The 14,242-nt window shown below is 35.5% G+C and overlaps 1 protein-coding gene across 2 annotated transcripts; it reads left to right on the plus strand.

The window, feature by feature from the left end:
• The first annotated feature begins 683 nt into the window (after positions 1-683).
• manba (mannosidase, beta A, lysosomal) lies at positions 684-13,961 on the plus strand. 2 transcript variants are annotated; one of them, XM_059353224.1, is made up of 17 exons: positions 684-957; positions 1,749-1,843; positions 1,928-2,033; positions 2,947-3,120; positions 3,489-3,612; positions 4,330-4,499; positions 4,742-4,852; positions 5,329-5,480; positions 5,726-5,843; positions 7,162-7,248; positions 7,539-7,706; positions 8,549-8,767; positions 9,422-9,586; positions 9,670-9,814; positions 10,869-11,011; positions 11,855-12,112; positions 12,832-13,904. In XM_059353224.1, the coding sequence occupies exons 1-17, from the start codon at positions 760-762 to the stop codon at positions 13,054-13,056; spliced, it is 2,658 nt and encodes an 885-aa protein (XP_059209207.1). In that variant the 5' UTR covers positions 684-759; the 3' UTR covers positions 13,057-13,904. The 2 variants fall into 2 exon arrangements, with proteins under 2 accessions (XP_059209207.1, XP_059209208.1); XM_059353225.1 differs by lacking the exons at positions 684-957; positions 1,749-1,843 and having other exon boundaries at positions 1,871-2,033; positions 4,747-4,852; positions 12,832-13,961.
• Positions 13,962-14,242: the final 281 nt, after the last annotated feature.

A 14,242-nucleotide genomic window follows, 5' to 3' on the forward strand; every position in this document is an offset into this window, starting at 1 on the left:
GTTTTTTTGTAAAAAGAAAGTCTTTATGCATGTTTTTGTGTCCGAGCTAAATTATGGAGAGTGGAACCTGCCAAAAAAATTACCAAATTAATGAAACACATCTGTGAAACATAATAAAATCAGGGAGAAAATAAAAGGGAACATCAGCACAATCTTTTAAAAAAAATAAACAAATGTAGTAATGAATACCATGGTAAATAAGGAAGCAAATTAAAACAAATATCAATTTATGTCCCATTTCATCAATTAATAGCTACATTTATTTTCAATATTTTTTGGTACATTGAATGATGTATTTGTTTACCAAATAATTTCTTTACTTTATTTGTGATAAACTGAAGGATGAAGTGTTTTTATATGGATTGAGAAAACTCCCACTTTCTAACTAAAATAATAATTTAATGGAGATTTATTTATTAATAAATACAACAAAATGTAAAGAAATAAAATGTATTCATTACATTAACAAAAATAAATCCCCATTAAATAAAATACATTGTACAACATTCCCTAAGACTGATGATATAAAGTATATGATTCAAAAATGCTTTTCAATAAAAAGCAATGTTTCACAAAACTTTCTTTTAATAAAATCTATTCAAAGCTGTCAAACCTTTTCGCGCCAACACTTCGATGACGTGACTGACACGAGTGGGTCACATGACAAACAAGGAAGCGCCTGTTCAGAAAACAACAAAATATGCCTTTTCGAAGAGTGTTTCCGTGAATAACCATGCCAGAAACAACACACCACAGACCATGACTCTGTGCGGCAACCCTGTTTGCGTTTTTAGTATTTTTTTGTGTTTGTTTTTCGAAGTTTTATCGGGATTTAGTTCAGAAACGTTAAATCTGAACGGTAAATGGAGTCTGTCAAACTCTAACGGGTCAGTGTCTCTACCTGCAGAGATACCTGGATGTGTTCATTCAGCTCTACAACAAGAAGGACTCATCCAGGTAGACAAATGTATGACTATATGAAGATATAATGTGTATTTCCTTTATTTTATTGTATTCTGTAAAGAAAAAGCTTGTTGTGAATCTTGCTGTGACATGATGCTGGGTTTCATTATATTTTCACTTTCACTTTCACAATTTTAAGGTATTTCAATTAAGTATATCAGTATTTTGTTGCTGTATACTGTCCAGGATGAAGTGGGTTGAGAAAACTCTCCAACTTCCTTAACTAAAAAAAACTTTAATGGAATTTAATGGAGGTTTATTATTTATTAATAAAAAAAATAATAAAAATCAATAGGTAAAAAAGAAATTAAAAGAACTAAAATGCATTCATTAAATGAAAAAAATAAATCCCCAAAATAGTATTTATGAACAAATATATAAAATAAAGAAATTGGTCTACATTCCCTGAAAACCCATGAAAATGCTTTTTAATTAAAATAAATTATTATTATTATTTTATTTATTTTATGCCCCCCCCCCCCCCCCCCCCTTCCCCCCTTTCTCAACCACATCCATCTGCGAACTCAGCCTTCACTTTGCTTTGTACCACACACCTGTAAAGTTCCATGACTGCATCTTGCACAATTCTGACGGTGATAAAAATCTGTCTACAGGCTGATAAACACTTGGCAAAGTGTGGTACTTCCCGCTACAGAAAGTTCCCTCGAGCTCTGCATTTTGCCAAGATGACACACACACACACACACTCAGACTCACAATGTGAATACAATGCCAGCCACACCCTGTCATTTCTAGTAAAACATATTCCTTACATCTAATTTCAGGACCCATATTTCAGGTTCAATGATGTGTCTTATCGGTGGATTTCCTTCGACAACTGGACGTACACGACTACATTTACCGGCTCCACCCAGCTGACGTCAGTGTGATGATTCTTTTTTTTTTTTTTTGTTACCATTTTTTTTTGTCCTCTTCCTGACTGAACTGTTCTCTGCATTAACAGAACCAAACAGAAGGTGCTGCTTGTCTTTGATGGTGTCGACACTGTAGCATCAATTTGGCTCAATGGAGTCATTATTGGGAAGACGGACAACATGTTTCGTAGATATGTAGGTTAATTCAAAAATATTGGTCATTCGATACCTACTCACCTGTGACCTCCCGGTTCATCTTCTTGGAAAAAAAAAATCATTGGAAAACTTTATTAAATTCACTGAATCTTGCAAAATCCTACCGCTCTACTCCAAATACTTTTTATTTGCATTTTTGGCCATCTGAGCTAAACTTAATAATTTTTCGTTATGTATTATGTGTCTCACCAATAGCTTTCACTGGATTTAGTTGAAATTTGAACTTAACATTAGAGCCCAACTGATATGGGATTTTTTTTTAGTCTGATATTGATTTTAGATTGTAAAAACTCACAGATAACAGACATGATGGCCAATATACTAAACTTTTGAGCTGGAATCTTTTTGCACATAAAATTACATTATTAAACAATATGCCAACAATGTATTCTATAGTTATAGCTAAAGGAATGTCAATACCATATGTTCAGTGTCAGTCAATTGCTGAGTATTAACATATATATATTTTTTAAAGAATCATTTATTAATAATACATTTTAAAAATATCCGAAGAACCTTTAATTTAAAAAAAATAGTTGCACTGGTTTTCACTTTCTTGCAACCACATATTGACTACGAGTAGTATGAATGTGGTTCTGAAAAAACATTTTAACATATTTTGACTGTATATTTTGCCAAGAATGATTATTTTAATTTCCTTTCAACTTTTTAAAGAAGAGAATATTTATTGCAGACTTAAAATAGGTAAATATTTGTTCTATGTCAACTTCAAGGTAGCTCAGGGAGCCAGACTTAAAAATATAATACTTAAAAAAATATTTGGAGGAGAGTAAATTATATGAAATAAAATGGGAGAGGTTCGCGATGCACTGTACGCATTTTAATATGTGCTTTTTTTGTGCCTTTTTTAAAATCTGTTTTTGGTGTGTAGGACTTTTCGGTCAGAGACCTGCTGAAGGATGGGGATAACGTGCTGAAAGTGACCTTGTTGTCTCCTGTTCTTTATGCGTCTGAGCGGAGGAGAGCTCATTCTGCCTACAGTGTTCCTCCTGAATGTCCTCCAGATGTCCAGAAGGGGGAATGTCACGTCAACTTCATCAGAAAAGTAAGTACGTCCTGCCACGTTTTACTGCTCCTCTGGTAACCTGAAAGTAATAAAGTAAAATAAGTAAAAAAATTGAGTCAAAAGAGAAAAGTTTTTATCCAATAAATCTGTAACACCCAATAATTGAATAATTTCTTGAGAATGCAATAAAAATGTCACTTAACCGGATCGATAATATCACACAATAATGTCGTAAATTCTCCTGTCTCATATTGTGATAATATTTGAGTGATTATGTAATACCTTATTATAATACTGGGAAATTATTACATTTTCAGGTGGGTAAAAATAATAACACAGTGACATCTTTTAACAGCAGCGATATTTTAACGCTAATCTAAAATGTAAATACTCTTTTTTGGTTAAAGGAGCAAAGCTCTTTCAGTTGGGATTGGGGACCATCGTTCCCCACGATGGGGCTGTGGAAAGGAGTTCGGCTCGAGGCGTTTGATGTCCTGCAGCTCATCCAGGTTTCCTCTGTTCCTCTGTACAGTACGTCTCATTTAACCTTTATCACCAACACGTTGTTTTGGTTAATTTAAAAAAATAAGAAATACTGTTAAAAATGAACAAGGATGCTTTTTTCCACAAGAGTTTCTGTTATTTAGCCTTTATGTTTACATAATATTTAGGGGAGATGTTTTTCACAGTCCACGATATAACAATTATTAGCAATAAAAAAATGTTGTGCAATGTCAGATTTAAAAAAATAAAAAATATCCCCTTCCTGAAACTGCTATAAAAACATTTTATAGTATAATTTATTACAATTTTTACACTTCAGTCCTGATCATAACTTACAAATACCAAATACTTTAACCCTTTACATGCCAGTTTGTTTAGTAAGAGACACTGATGTTTTCTATGTAAAAAAAAAAAAACACAAAAATTTACGGTAATTATTTTTTGTATACTTAATGCCATAAAAAAAAACCTTATATATAACCTTCATGAAGGACTTATTGCAGGACTGTTTTATTAGACTTCATTAGTTTTTGCTAAGTATACCTAATAATTTGGCAGTTGACTGTAGATTAGACTTTTCTTTTTTAATTTCTTTTTCACATTTCCAGAACAAATGAAAAGTTATTCCATTTTTCTTTTTCTGCCAGCAGCTCTTTTTCTCACTCCATTCACCCTATGTGAATAAATTAAATGTGTTGTTTTTTTTGTCTTTTTATTTAAAGTCTATTTCATCTGTTTGTCCAGATTTCAGCCTCTCTCAGTGGAGAGTTCAGGTTGAGCTTCTTGTTGATGCGGTTCAGACAACAAAAGGCCAAATCACCCTCTCCATACCTGAGCTCGGCTCAGAGCAGATCGTCCAGACACAGTTTCTACCTGGGAAGGCCAAGAACAGCTTCACTTTACACATCAGCAAGGTACGATATACAGTTCGATGAAACTGCTTTTAGATTTTCAGTTTGAAGTTGGGAAGAAATATTCACCTGTGTGTCAGTAGTACAGTGAATTGTTTTGAAATGTCTGTCCAGTTAAGATTAACTCTCCTCTATACTGTTATGAGTGTGTAGTGACCACATGGCTCTCCTTAGTGTCTCAATTGTGAAAAATCAGTTTCTAAACAACTGTGCAGAAGTTTTGAGAGCTTTTCTTCTTCCTCCAGAGTAGCCAGGTGAAGCTGTGGTGGCCCAACGGACACGGCGACCAACCCTTTTACCGTCTCACTGTCAGTGGTTTTCAGGACGGATTCATGATCCTGAATACAGAGTCTAAGGTCAGAGCTCACTTACATTCTCCTCAATTGTTATTGACGTATTAAGTTAATAATGAACTGTAAAATATGTGCAACAGTAGAGTCACCTTCAATTTTTCAATCTGAAAACATGACATATGTTATGAAGATGGAGCTGTTGTTTAATTTCTAGCTGCTTAATTTGACATCTAACAGGATATTAGATTACTAATACGATGCCTATAAAGTAATAAATAATTTGTTATGCAGCTCAAATTGTTATGCACGGAAACAGCCATGGTTTTGATGTAAAGAATCATTTATAAATGTCTTACGAATGTAAAACACAAGGTGGGGCTGCAGCAGTAAAACGGAGAGAAGTTTTTTTTTTCCTGATCCAGCCTGTGTGTTAACATTCTGGTGTTGTTATGGACCCTTAAACTGGATTCATTCATAGACATGAGTGCTTTCTTTGTCATTGAAGTGTTTCAGTGTTTTGTTGAAAATGTCTCCTGCAGGTGTATTTTCGCACAGTGGAGCTTGTCCAGGAGCCAGTGGTTGGCTCTCCCGGCTTGAGCTTTTATTTCCGCATCAATGGGAAACCAATTTTCCTCAAAGGCTCCAACTGGATCCCAGCCCACTCTTTCCAGGACCGAGTCACTCCTGCTGTGTAGGTTTAGTTTGAAAAGCTTTTTAAAAAATCTCTCTGCACCTTTTGCTTGATTCTTTTGAGTTCAGCCTAGTGAGGAGAATATTGATCATTAATAATGATAATATTCTTAGACAAACTGTTGCCTCTTCTGTGTGTTTGTCAGGATTTGGAATCACAGGATAGGTTTTTGTTTGAACTACTGAATATCTTTCAGTTATGAATATATTATGACACAATCTGCATGCTCTCTGTTTGTCCTGCAGTTTAAGGAACTTGTTGCAGTCCGCTGTAGATGCTAGCATGAACGCCCTCAGGGTCTGGGGTGGAGGAGTGTATGAACAGGATCTTTTCTACAGCATCTGTGATGAGATGGGAATCATGGTAACTACTGGCATCCTTTAGTTATATCAATATTACTTGAGTTATCAAAATAACTACCACCGCATATGTAAAAATAATATCATAATGTGACCAAATCTCTCTATGAAACACAACACATTGCTGAATCTTTGTATGGACAGTAACAGGGGCTACCTGCAATATTTGAACTGAAACAAACCTGAAATTATTTACTTTTTGCCATTAGTTATGAAACAGGAGAACATCATCAGCACAAAAGGATATATTTTTCTTATTACAATAGTTATGAAACAGTAGACCATCATCAGCATAAAAATAACTAACTTTCTTGTTACAATAATATGAAACAAGAGACTTATCATCAGCACAAAAATATATAATTTTCTTATTACATTAGTTATTAAACACGAGACCATCATCAGCATAAAAATAACACATTTTCTTGTTAGCTATGAAACAGGAGACATTAATCAGGAAGAAACTGGGGTTAATGGAAATTGTGATCCTAACACAACAACAGCTCAACAACTAAGGAGGTTACAGGTCCTGTGATTTATTTATTGATGCTAAATGTGGGAAAAGCACATTGTTGGCCTCTTTTTTTTTTTTTTTTTTTTTTTTTTTAAACAGTTATCATTCATTTATTGCAGCTTTGCTCTTTTGTGTTTTCATCAGATTGATTTTTTTCAGCTTTAAATTACAGGGTTTGGCCTGTAAGAATATTATTTACTTGATTATTCTGTTTAAGAGATATAACACTGTTACAGTGAAATCAACTGTCAGTGTTATAGCATTTGTTAAAGGACACATAGGGAACCCTGTATACAGTATGCACTCAACAGAACTCGCATTTTGATGCATTTATAAACCGAATAAGTTGCCTTAAAAAAATAAAGCATTGATTTAATATATTTTATGCCAGAGCTGCTTGCACAATTGATCTAAGTTTATTGTTTTATTGTGTAATTGACTTATGATCTTTGTACTATCGGGAGTTGTTGAATTTCCTGTACGGTACATGATAGCACTTTTCATTTTTAGCACGTCACTGCTACAGACAACCATGTATAAAATGCTGTATTGTTAAGGCTCTGACACACAGATGTGACATATATTTAAACAGATTGATGTCAATAAAAATCAACAATACAGTAAATCAGGAAGATAAATAGTTGTTCCAAAAATACATTTCCCCCTCAGTGTTGCATTCAATTACTGAAGAAATGTGGAACATTTTAGGACAGATGACTATATTTCTGTGTGATTCTGACACCACTGTGAGTCATGAACATATTGTCGAACAGATGGATGTTTAAAGTGATTAGATTTGCATCTTTAGGTTTGGCAGGACTTCATGTTTGCCTGTGCTATGTATCCCACCGAGGAGGACTTCATACAGACCGTAAGAGAAGAGGTCATCCAACAGGTGAGCGGTTTATTTATTTATTTATTTTAGAAGATGTCATAAGTAGAGATGATATAAAACCACATGTAAATATTAAGAAAACTGGTACTTCATATTCAGTGTTTTTTGGTATGTTTTATCAAAACACATTTTACATGGCAAATTAACTCGGCCAAAGCATGTTTTAAGATGCCAACAGAAATATTGAGCACAGCTTCTGCTAAGCAAAAGCATTTGAAGCTGGTTTAAGCATCTATAAAGTTTGTTGTTGCAACTGACGGTGAATGTACTCTTGTGCTTTTACCTGTCAGGTTCAGCGCCTAAACTCTCATCCTTCCATAATAATTTGGAGCGGGAACAATGAAAACGAAGCTGCTCTGGCAACAGACTGGTTCAACATCCCAGTTTCCCAGAGGCCTACTTACCTGAAAGATTACGTGAAGCTGTATGTGGACAATATCAGGGCGATAGTTCAGGAGGTGATGGTCAAGTCATATGTCATGTTGAAGAAAACTTGTTAGGATTTACACGCTCAAATGTTTGGGGTCACCCAGAAAATGTCTGTGTTGTTTTGCATGAAAACAAACTGTTCATTAAATTAGTTACAAAATGAATCAAAAATAGAATAAAGACATTGATCAGGGTAGAAATAATAATTTTAACCTGTTCAAATCTCCAACTTTACCTCTAGATATTCAACCAGCCTGAGGAAAGGATTATTTTATTGCTTCTCAAATCAGCACAAACAGTTTTCAACTGTGCTAACATAATGCACAGGTGTTTTAATGATCAATGAGCCTTTCAACACTATAAATGCGGATTACCACAATGTGCCACTGGAACACAAGAGTGGTGGTTGCTGACGATATATAATAGATATTTCATTAGAAAAATTCAGCCATGTATGTTGTTAAAGAATCATAATTACATGGTGTTAATAATGATGTAAGAAGTCTGTAGAAACAAAAGATTATGAAGCCTGAACATCTTCCGCCGCACGCTGAAGACCTACCTCTTCCAACAATACCTCGGTTAAGTCATGGTCACCTAACATATATATATATAGATTTTTTTTTTTTTTTTTTAAAAGCTCTTCTTCTTTTCTCTTCTTCTCTTCTTGTCCTCTTTAACATATAGCACTCCTGTAGTGATGACAGTTAGCTCTTAAAGTTATGCACTTACTTGATTCCTATGGTCTATGTCTAGTACCCTCAGGTTGAATGCACTTATTGTAAGTCGCTTTGGACAAAATCGTCAGCTAAATGACATGTAATGTAATGTAATGTAATGAAACGAAGTGAGCCCTTGATATCTGCCTCAGGAGGACCAGAGTCGGCCGTTCCTCGTCTCCAGCCCAACAAACGGAGCTGAGTCGGAGCAGGAAGGCTGGGTGGCAGCAAACCCCTACGACCCTCACTATGGGGACACACATTTCTACAGCTACACTCTGGACTGCTGGGACTGGAGGACTTTCCCTCGAACACGTTTCTCCTCTGAGTACGGCTTCCAGTCCTGGCCTTCCTTCTCCACTCTGCAGCCGGTGAATGAACAAACATTTCCACATTTTACCAGCAGATTTGTATCTAAAATCTGAGGGATCCTATCCTCTTTAAATTTGTCAGCAGGCATGTTGGGGTCGCTTTTGTGCTAATTTTTTTTAAGTTTCATTTGTTTATTTGGTTTTCACTGACTAAGGAACAAAGATGCCACAATGGTCAGATTTCTTTGACTGCATAATTGCTTTGAGAAAGAAACCAAGTTTTCACTGCTGCGTAACCTGTGAATTTCCCCATAGGGATCTATAAAGTATTATTGATATATAATAGCACAATTTGTTTGTTACATTTTGTATTATTACTGTCAATATGAAAAGTCGCCTTTATCAAATCAAATAAATGGAACAAAAAGTAAATGTTTGCCTCTGAGATGTAGTGGAGTTGAAGCATAAAGTAGCAGAAAATGGAAATACCTAATAGTAAAGTACCTCAAAATTGTACTAAAGTAAATATAATCAGTTACTTTCCACCACTGCAATATCAAGAAATCTCGGTAGGATAAAAAATTAAGAAGGTAAAATATGAAAGATGGTGAAATATTTATAATTATAAAACCACTAGCTTTAGAAAGAGGATTTTGTTTGACACTTGTCAAACTAGGTGATATAAAGCTTTCGTCTGTTTTGTTTTTGTTTCAGGTTTCCATAAAGGAAGACTGGAGTTACAACAGTAAGTTCACTTCCCATCGTCAACACCATGAGGACGGGAACCAGCAGATGTTGCTGCAGGCTGCGATACACTTCAACCTGCCGAACTCCACAGATCCCCTGAAAAGATTCACAGACACTCTTTACATCACTCAGGTTAATCACACAAACTGCAGTTGCTTCATGTCCGATCACTTAAACACTGTTTGCTTGTCGTAATGACTGTGTGTCGTGTCCAGGTCATGCAGGCTGAGTGTGTGAGGGCACAGACTGAGTTTTATCGCAGAAGTCAGAGTGAGATCATCGAGGGCAAAGGTCACACTATGGGCGCTCTCTACTGGCAGCTCAATGATATTTGGCAGGCGCCTTCCTGGTCATCGATCGGTGAGTAAACGCTGACTCAGCAGACACATTTTTACATTCATCTTTTGCTGAAACCTTTTCCAACATTTTTATGATGAAATTGTTTATATTTTGGACTCCTGTTTGTAGGGATATGGCAAATATGCTGTGCTTATCCTTACTTGAGAATCAGTGCTAAATGTAACTAATTACATTTACTCTATTTAACCGTATTTAAGTCCAAGTTTGTTTGAACGCTTTAGTTACTTCATAGATTACAGTAAAAAACCATCTCCAGATGTGACAATTTAGAATTTTTGTGATAAACTGAAAGTTAAAGTTCCTTAATGTGTTGACAAAATTATCCTCAAGCTAAATGATCTGTTTACAAATCTCAGCTGAAAAATGCATCATCGCCAAAGACCTTTTAGAGATACGTGGTTCTCACAGGACAGCAGCACTACAAACATGATTGTCTTATAGAATATGATGCATTTCTTTAAATTGTATTACCCAACAGGATATGAAGAAGTTAGAAAGACCACGACCATAAACATCTGCAGCAGTAAAAGTGACATAATTAATGCAGCAATATTCAATTAAATTTTATTTTATTTATATAACCTAGAATAACAAATCAAAAATTTGCGTCTAAGGGCTTTACAGGCTGTACAGGGTACGACACCCTATGTCCTTAGACCCTCACACGGGCCAAGTAAAAACTCCTCAAAAACCCCTTTAACGGGGGAAAAAAAGAAGAAACCTTAGGGAGAGCGACAGAGGAGGGATCCCCCTCCCAGGATGGACAGACATGCAATTGATGTTGTACAGAACAGATTAACGGAGTAGAATAGGGTAGATAGAGTGTGAGAGGAAGGGAGAAAAGAAAAGCAGTAAAATTCCAAAATCCACATGTATAATAGTAAAACAATGCACTGCACAGGAACTGCAGGACTTGTAATGGAGTATTTTCACAGTGTTGTATTAGTGCCTTTAGTTCAGTAAATGACCTGAATGCTTCTTCCACTACTGTTGTACTTGCCTTCACTGATGCAAGAACAATCATATAATGTTCTTATGTGTCTGTGTTTGCCAGAGTTTGGTGGGAAATGGAAAATGCTGCATTATTTTGCACAAAACTTCTTTGCTGCTGTTCTGCCGGTCGGCTTTGAGGATGACGACATGCTGTTCATCTACGCCGTCTCAGACCTGAGTCACGACCTGAAGCTCTGGGCTGTGGTATGTCTCAGCTGTTAACTGGGTCTGTACATTATATTCATTGTGCAGGATGACTCCACTGTTCGAATATAAGTAAAATAATATAAATACAATATATTAATTTGTATATATTATATCGTCACACTGTTAAAATAATCGCCTAAGTCATTATTTGTTAAAATTGTTTTTTTTTGCCTAAATCCTCATGACGCCGACCACCTATGGTAAAATTGCCTACATCCTCAGTTGATCAGATCATGTGATTTTATCCCTTTAAGATAATGGCCTATGTCAAGTGTGTGACTTAAGCGGATTTATTATGCCTAAGTCAAAATAAAATGTGACTTAGGCAATTTTTTTAACATGTCTTTGTGAAGATATGGTAACACTATATTACACTTTATTTTGAAGGTATCTACATAAGAGTGACATGAGCATGTCATAAACATGACATGGGATGTGTCATGAACATTTATGACACTTTGAAGTAACATTAATGCTCATGATACTTGTCATGTCATGTTTCTGACAGGCTTGTGTGACTCTTATGTAGACACCTTCAAAATAAAGTGTTACCATATCTTGCTTAAGTCACAAAGGCATGTTCAAAAAAATTGCCTAAGTCATTTATTTTTCTTAAGTTACATAATTTACACACAGTGTTATTACTATGCCAATAGCCATCCTTTGTTACATCCTTATTGAGTGAAATGATCAATAAATGTCATGTTACACTTTTGGTGAAGTTTTTTGTGTTTCCTGCAAAACTTGAAAAAATTAGTTAGGCGATTATTTTAACAGGGTGACGAAATGGTAATTTTTCTGGCACATGAGCAAAAACGAGTCTACTCTCTTGTTGCTCAGGTGTCTGTGTACTCCTGGTCTGATCTGGATCCAGTGTGCACTCTGAAGTCAGACCCGCTCATGATCCCCGGAGGCAGCGCTGTGGTCATTTTTAAACAGCCAGTCGCCGCCCTGCTGGCAGGATGTGGACGCTGCACCCGCCTCACCTGCCTGCTCACCTTTCACCTTGAGGACAGCAGCGGCCAGCAGGGTCCCACCAACCACCACTTCCTATCCTCTCCCAAAGACGCTCAGGGACTCCAGAGACCCAACATCACAGTAAAATACAAACTTTTATTTATTTATTTATGCACAGATTTAAAATAATGCATGTGATGAAAGAGTCCTTAAATCTGAATTGTGAAAAAGTATGGAATGCCATTCAAGTCAATATTCAATCAAAGAAAATGCATAAATAAATAAATATGGCTATTAAAAACATCCTGAAATTAGCCAAAAAAATCTATAAAGAAATTTAAATAGAAATATAATAATTCCACATTTACTTATTTTAGGGAAATGTATTCATATATATAATGGAAGGGACTGATTATAAACCTAGTGAGCTACACCTTTTATTCCTTATTCAGAGAGAGACAAATTATCGTCCACATTAAACACTTATTTAAAATACTGATCTGACTTCATTTTTGTGGCATTTTCACCTTTTATTTAAATAGTCACAGTAGAGATACAGATAGGAAATTTGGCTAGATAGTGAAAAGGTGAAAAATTCAAGGAGATAAAAATGTTATTTATCCTGAGGAAGATTGTTGTGCAGCAGTTGCAGTGAAAAATCTAAATAGTACAGTTTATCAATAAGGTGCAAATTCCAAATAATACACATGCAGAAAGGAAACAGTTAACAAGATTTAATTAAACAGAAAGTAAACAAAGGTACCAAGGCCACCGAACACGCATTGTCAGTTAGACAAATTACACTTTGTTGGACCAAAACAATTTGTTCATTTGTTCTAAACGGAGTGTGTTTCCTGCAGGCCAAGGTGCAGGAGGATCAGAGCAGCTACACCGTCATCCTCCAGTCTGCCTCTGTGGCTGCTTTCGTCTGGCTCGATGTGGGAAACGTCCCCGGACGATTCAGCTCCAACGGCTTCCTGATGGTTTCTAGAAACAGGACAGTCAGTTTTAATGCTTGGCGTAACACCAGCGTCACAGAACTCTCCCGATCGCTCACCATCACATCTTTAAGGGAAGTATACTGACCTGAGACCAGCAAGAAAAAATCAGACTGTCCTGTGCCTGTTTTTTAAAGAGATACTTAGGTTGGAGTGTCAGAAAGATATTTGTTTTCTGAAGATGATGCAGCTGATACTTTGTGCCAATTATCTAAATGTTTAAACTTGTTTTCCTCTCTTCTCATCAGAGCAGAAAATGACAGTCACACCTGAACTTTTCCAAACAAAGGAAAATAATATCAGGTGTTTTTTTGACAACAGGGTGACCCACAGGACCTAATGTGCATTTACATAAAGTATTCATGCACACAAGTGAAATGAGCAAAGACCCATGCAATTTTGATAAAGGTGAAAAGGATGAACTGGCCAATATTAGCCTGGTTCAGGACCTCTTAATCTCCTGCATCTTAAATTTCTAGAGCTGCTGAAACAGATGGATAATGAATAATTTAAGTTTCCTGCACTGATCAGTAGTTTTCTCTGCAATCTGAACTTGTGTATTGTGCCCTGAAAACCATTCTACATTTGTGTGTTTTGCTTTTTTTGCACATTTCTCAGATAATTAACAGAGAAAATACTCTGTAATACTTGACATCATGGATGTGCTGTATTGTTTACAATACTGTCCAAAATGTGTTTGTACTGAATTTAAATATGTTTGTTGACATAGAGTATTTTATTCAATTGATCAGTGTTTTAAAATCCTGTTGAATAAAATAAGGAAAAGAACACCATAAACTCAAGTTAATATAAAGCTATATACAAATGTAAATGGGAGAGAGTATACAATAAGTACACAAAACCAAAATATACATTGTTATACAAGCTTTATATATTTAACAGAAAGGCTTAGTCTCACGAAAGACACTACCCATGGTTGCTATTATGGGAAAATTTAGAATCAGATATGGAGCTAGAGATTAAAAATTAATATGACTTGATCTCAGCTGCTTCTATTTTGATACATTTTCTGAACTGGCAATTCCTCCAACTTTATGGAAGTGTAATACTATGTCTTTGGAAAGCCCCTACGTCAGAATCAGAAACAGATTTATTACGAAGTTTTCACATATTTGTACAAGGATTTAGCCTTTTTTTTTTCTTGCATATTTTTTTTTTACATTGTTCGATGCTATCACAATTATCAACGGACTATTTTAACATTTTTTTGCTGTTGCCATTTTTGGATTTTACGACCCATGACTTTTTTTTT

This window comes from Centropristis striata, chromosome 16, assembly GCF_030273125.1.
Source record: "Centropristis striata isolate RG_2023a ecotype Rhode Island chromosome 16, C.striata_1.0, whole genome shotgun sequence".
Lineage (NCBI taxonomy): Eukaryota > Metazoa > Chordata > Actinopteri > Perciformes > Serranidae > Centropristis > Centropristis striata.

Excerpts from the sequence above, each read along its gene's own strand:
- manba (XM_059353224.1), top strand. The coding sequence starts at position 760 with ATGACTCTGTGCGGCAACCCTGTTTGCGTTTTTAGTATTTTTTTGTGT. Across the intron at positions 7,249-7,538 it reads GAGAAGAGGTCATCCAACAG|GTTCAGCGCCTAAACTCTCA; the intron begins GTGAGCGGTTTA and ends TTTACCTGTCAG. Across the intron at positions 12,113-12,831 it reads TCCAGAGACCCAACATCACA|GCCAAGGTGCAGGAGGATCA; the intron begins GTAAAATACAAA and ends TGTTTCCTGCAG.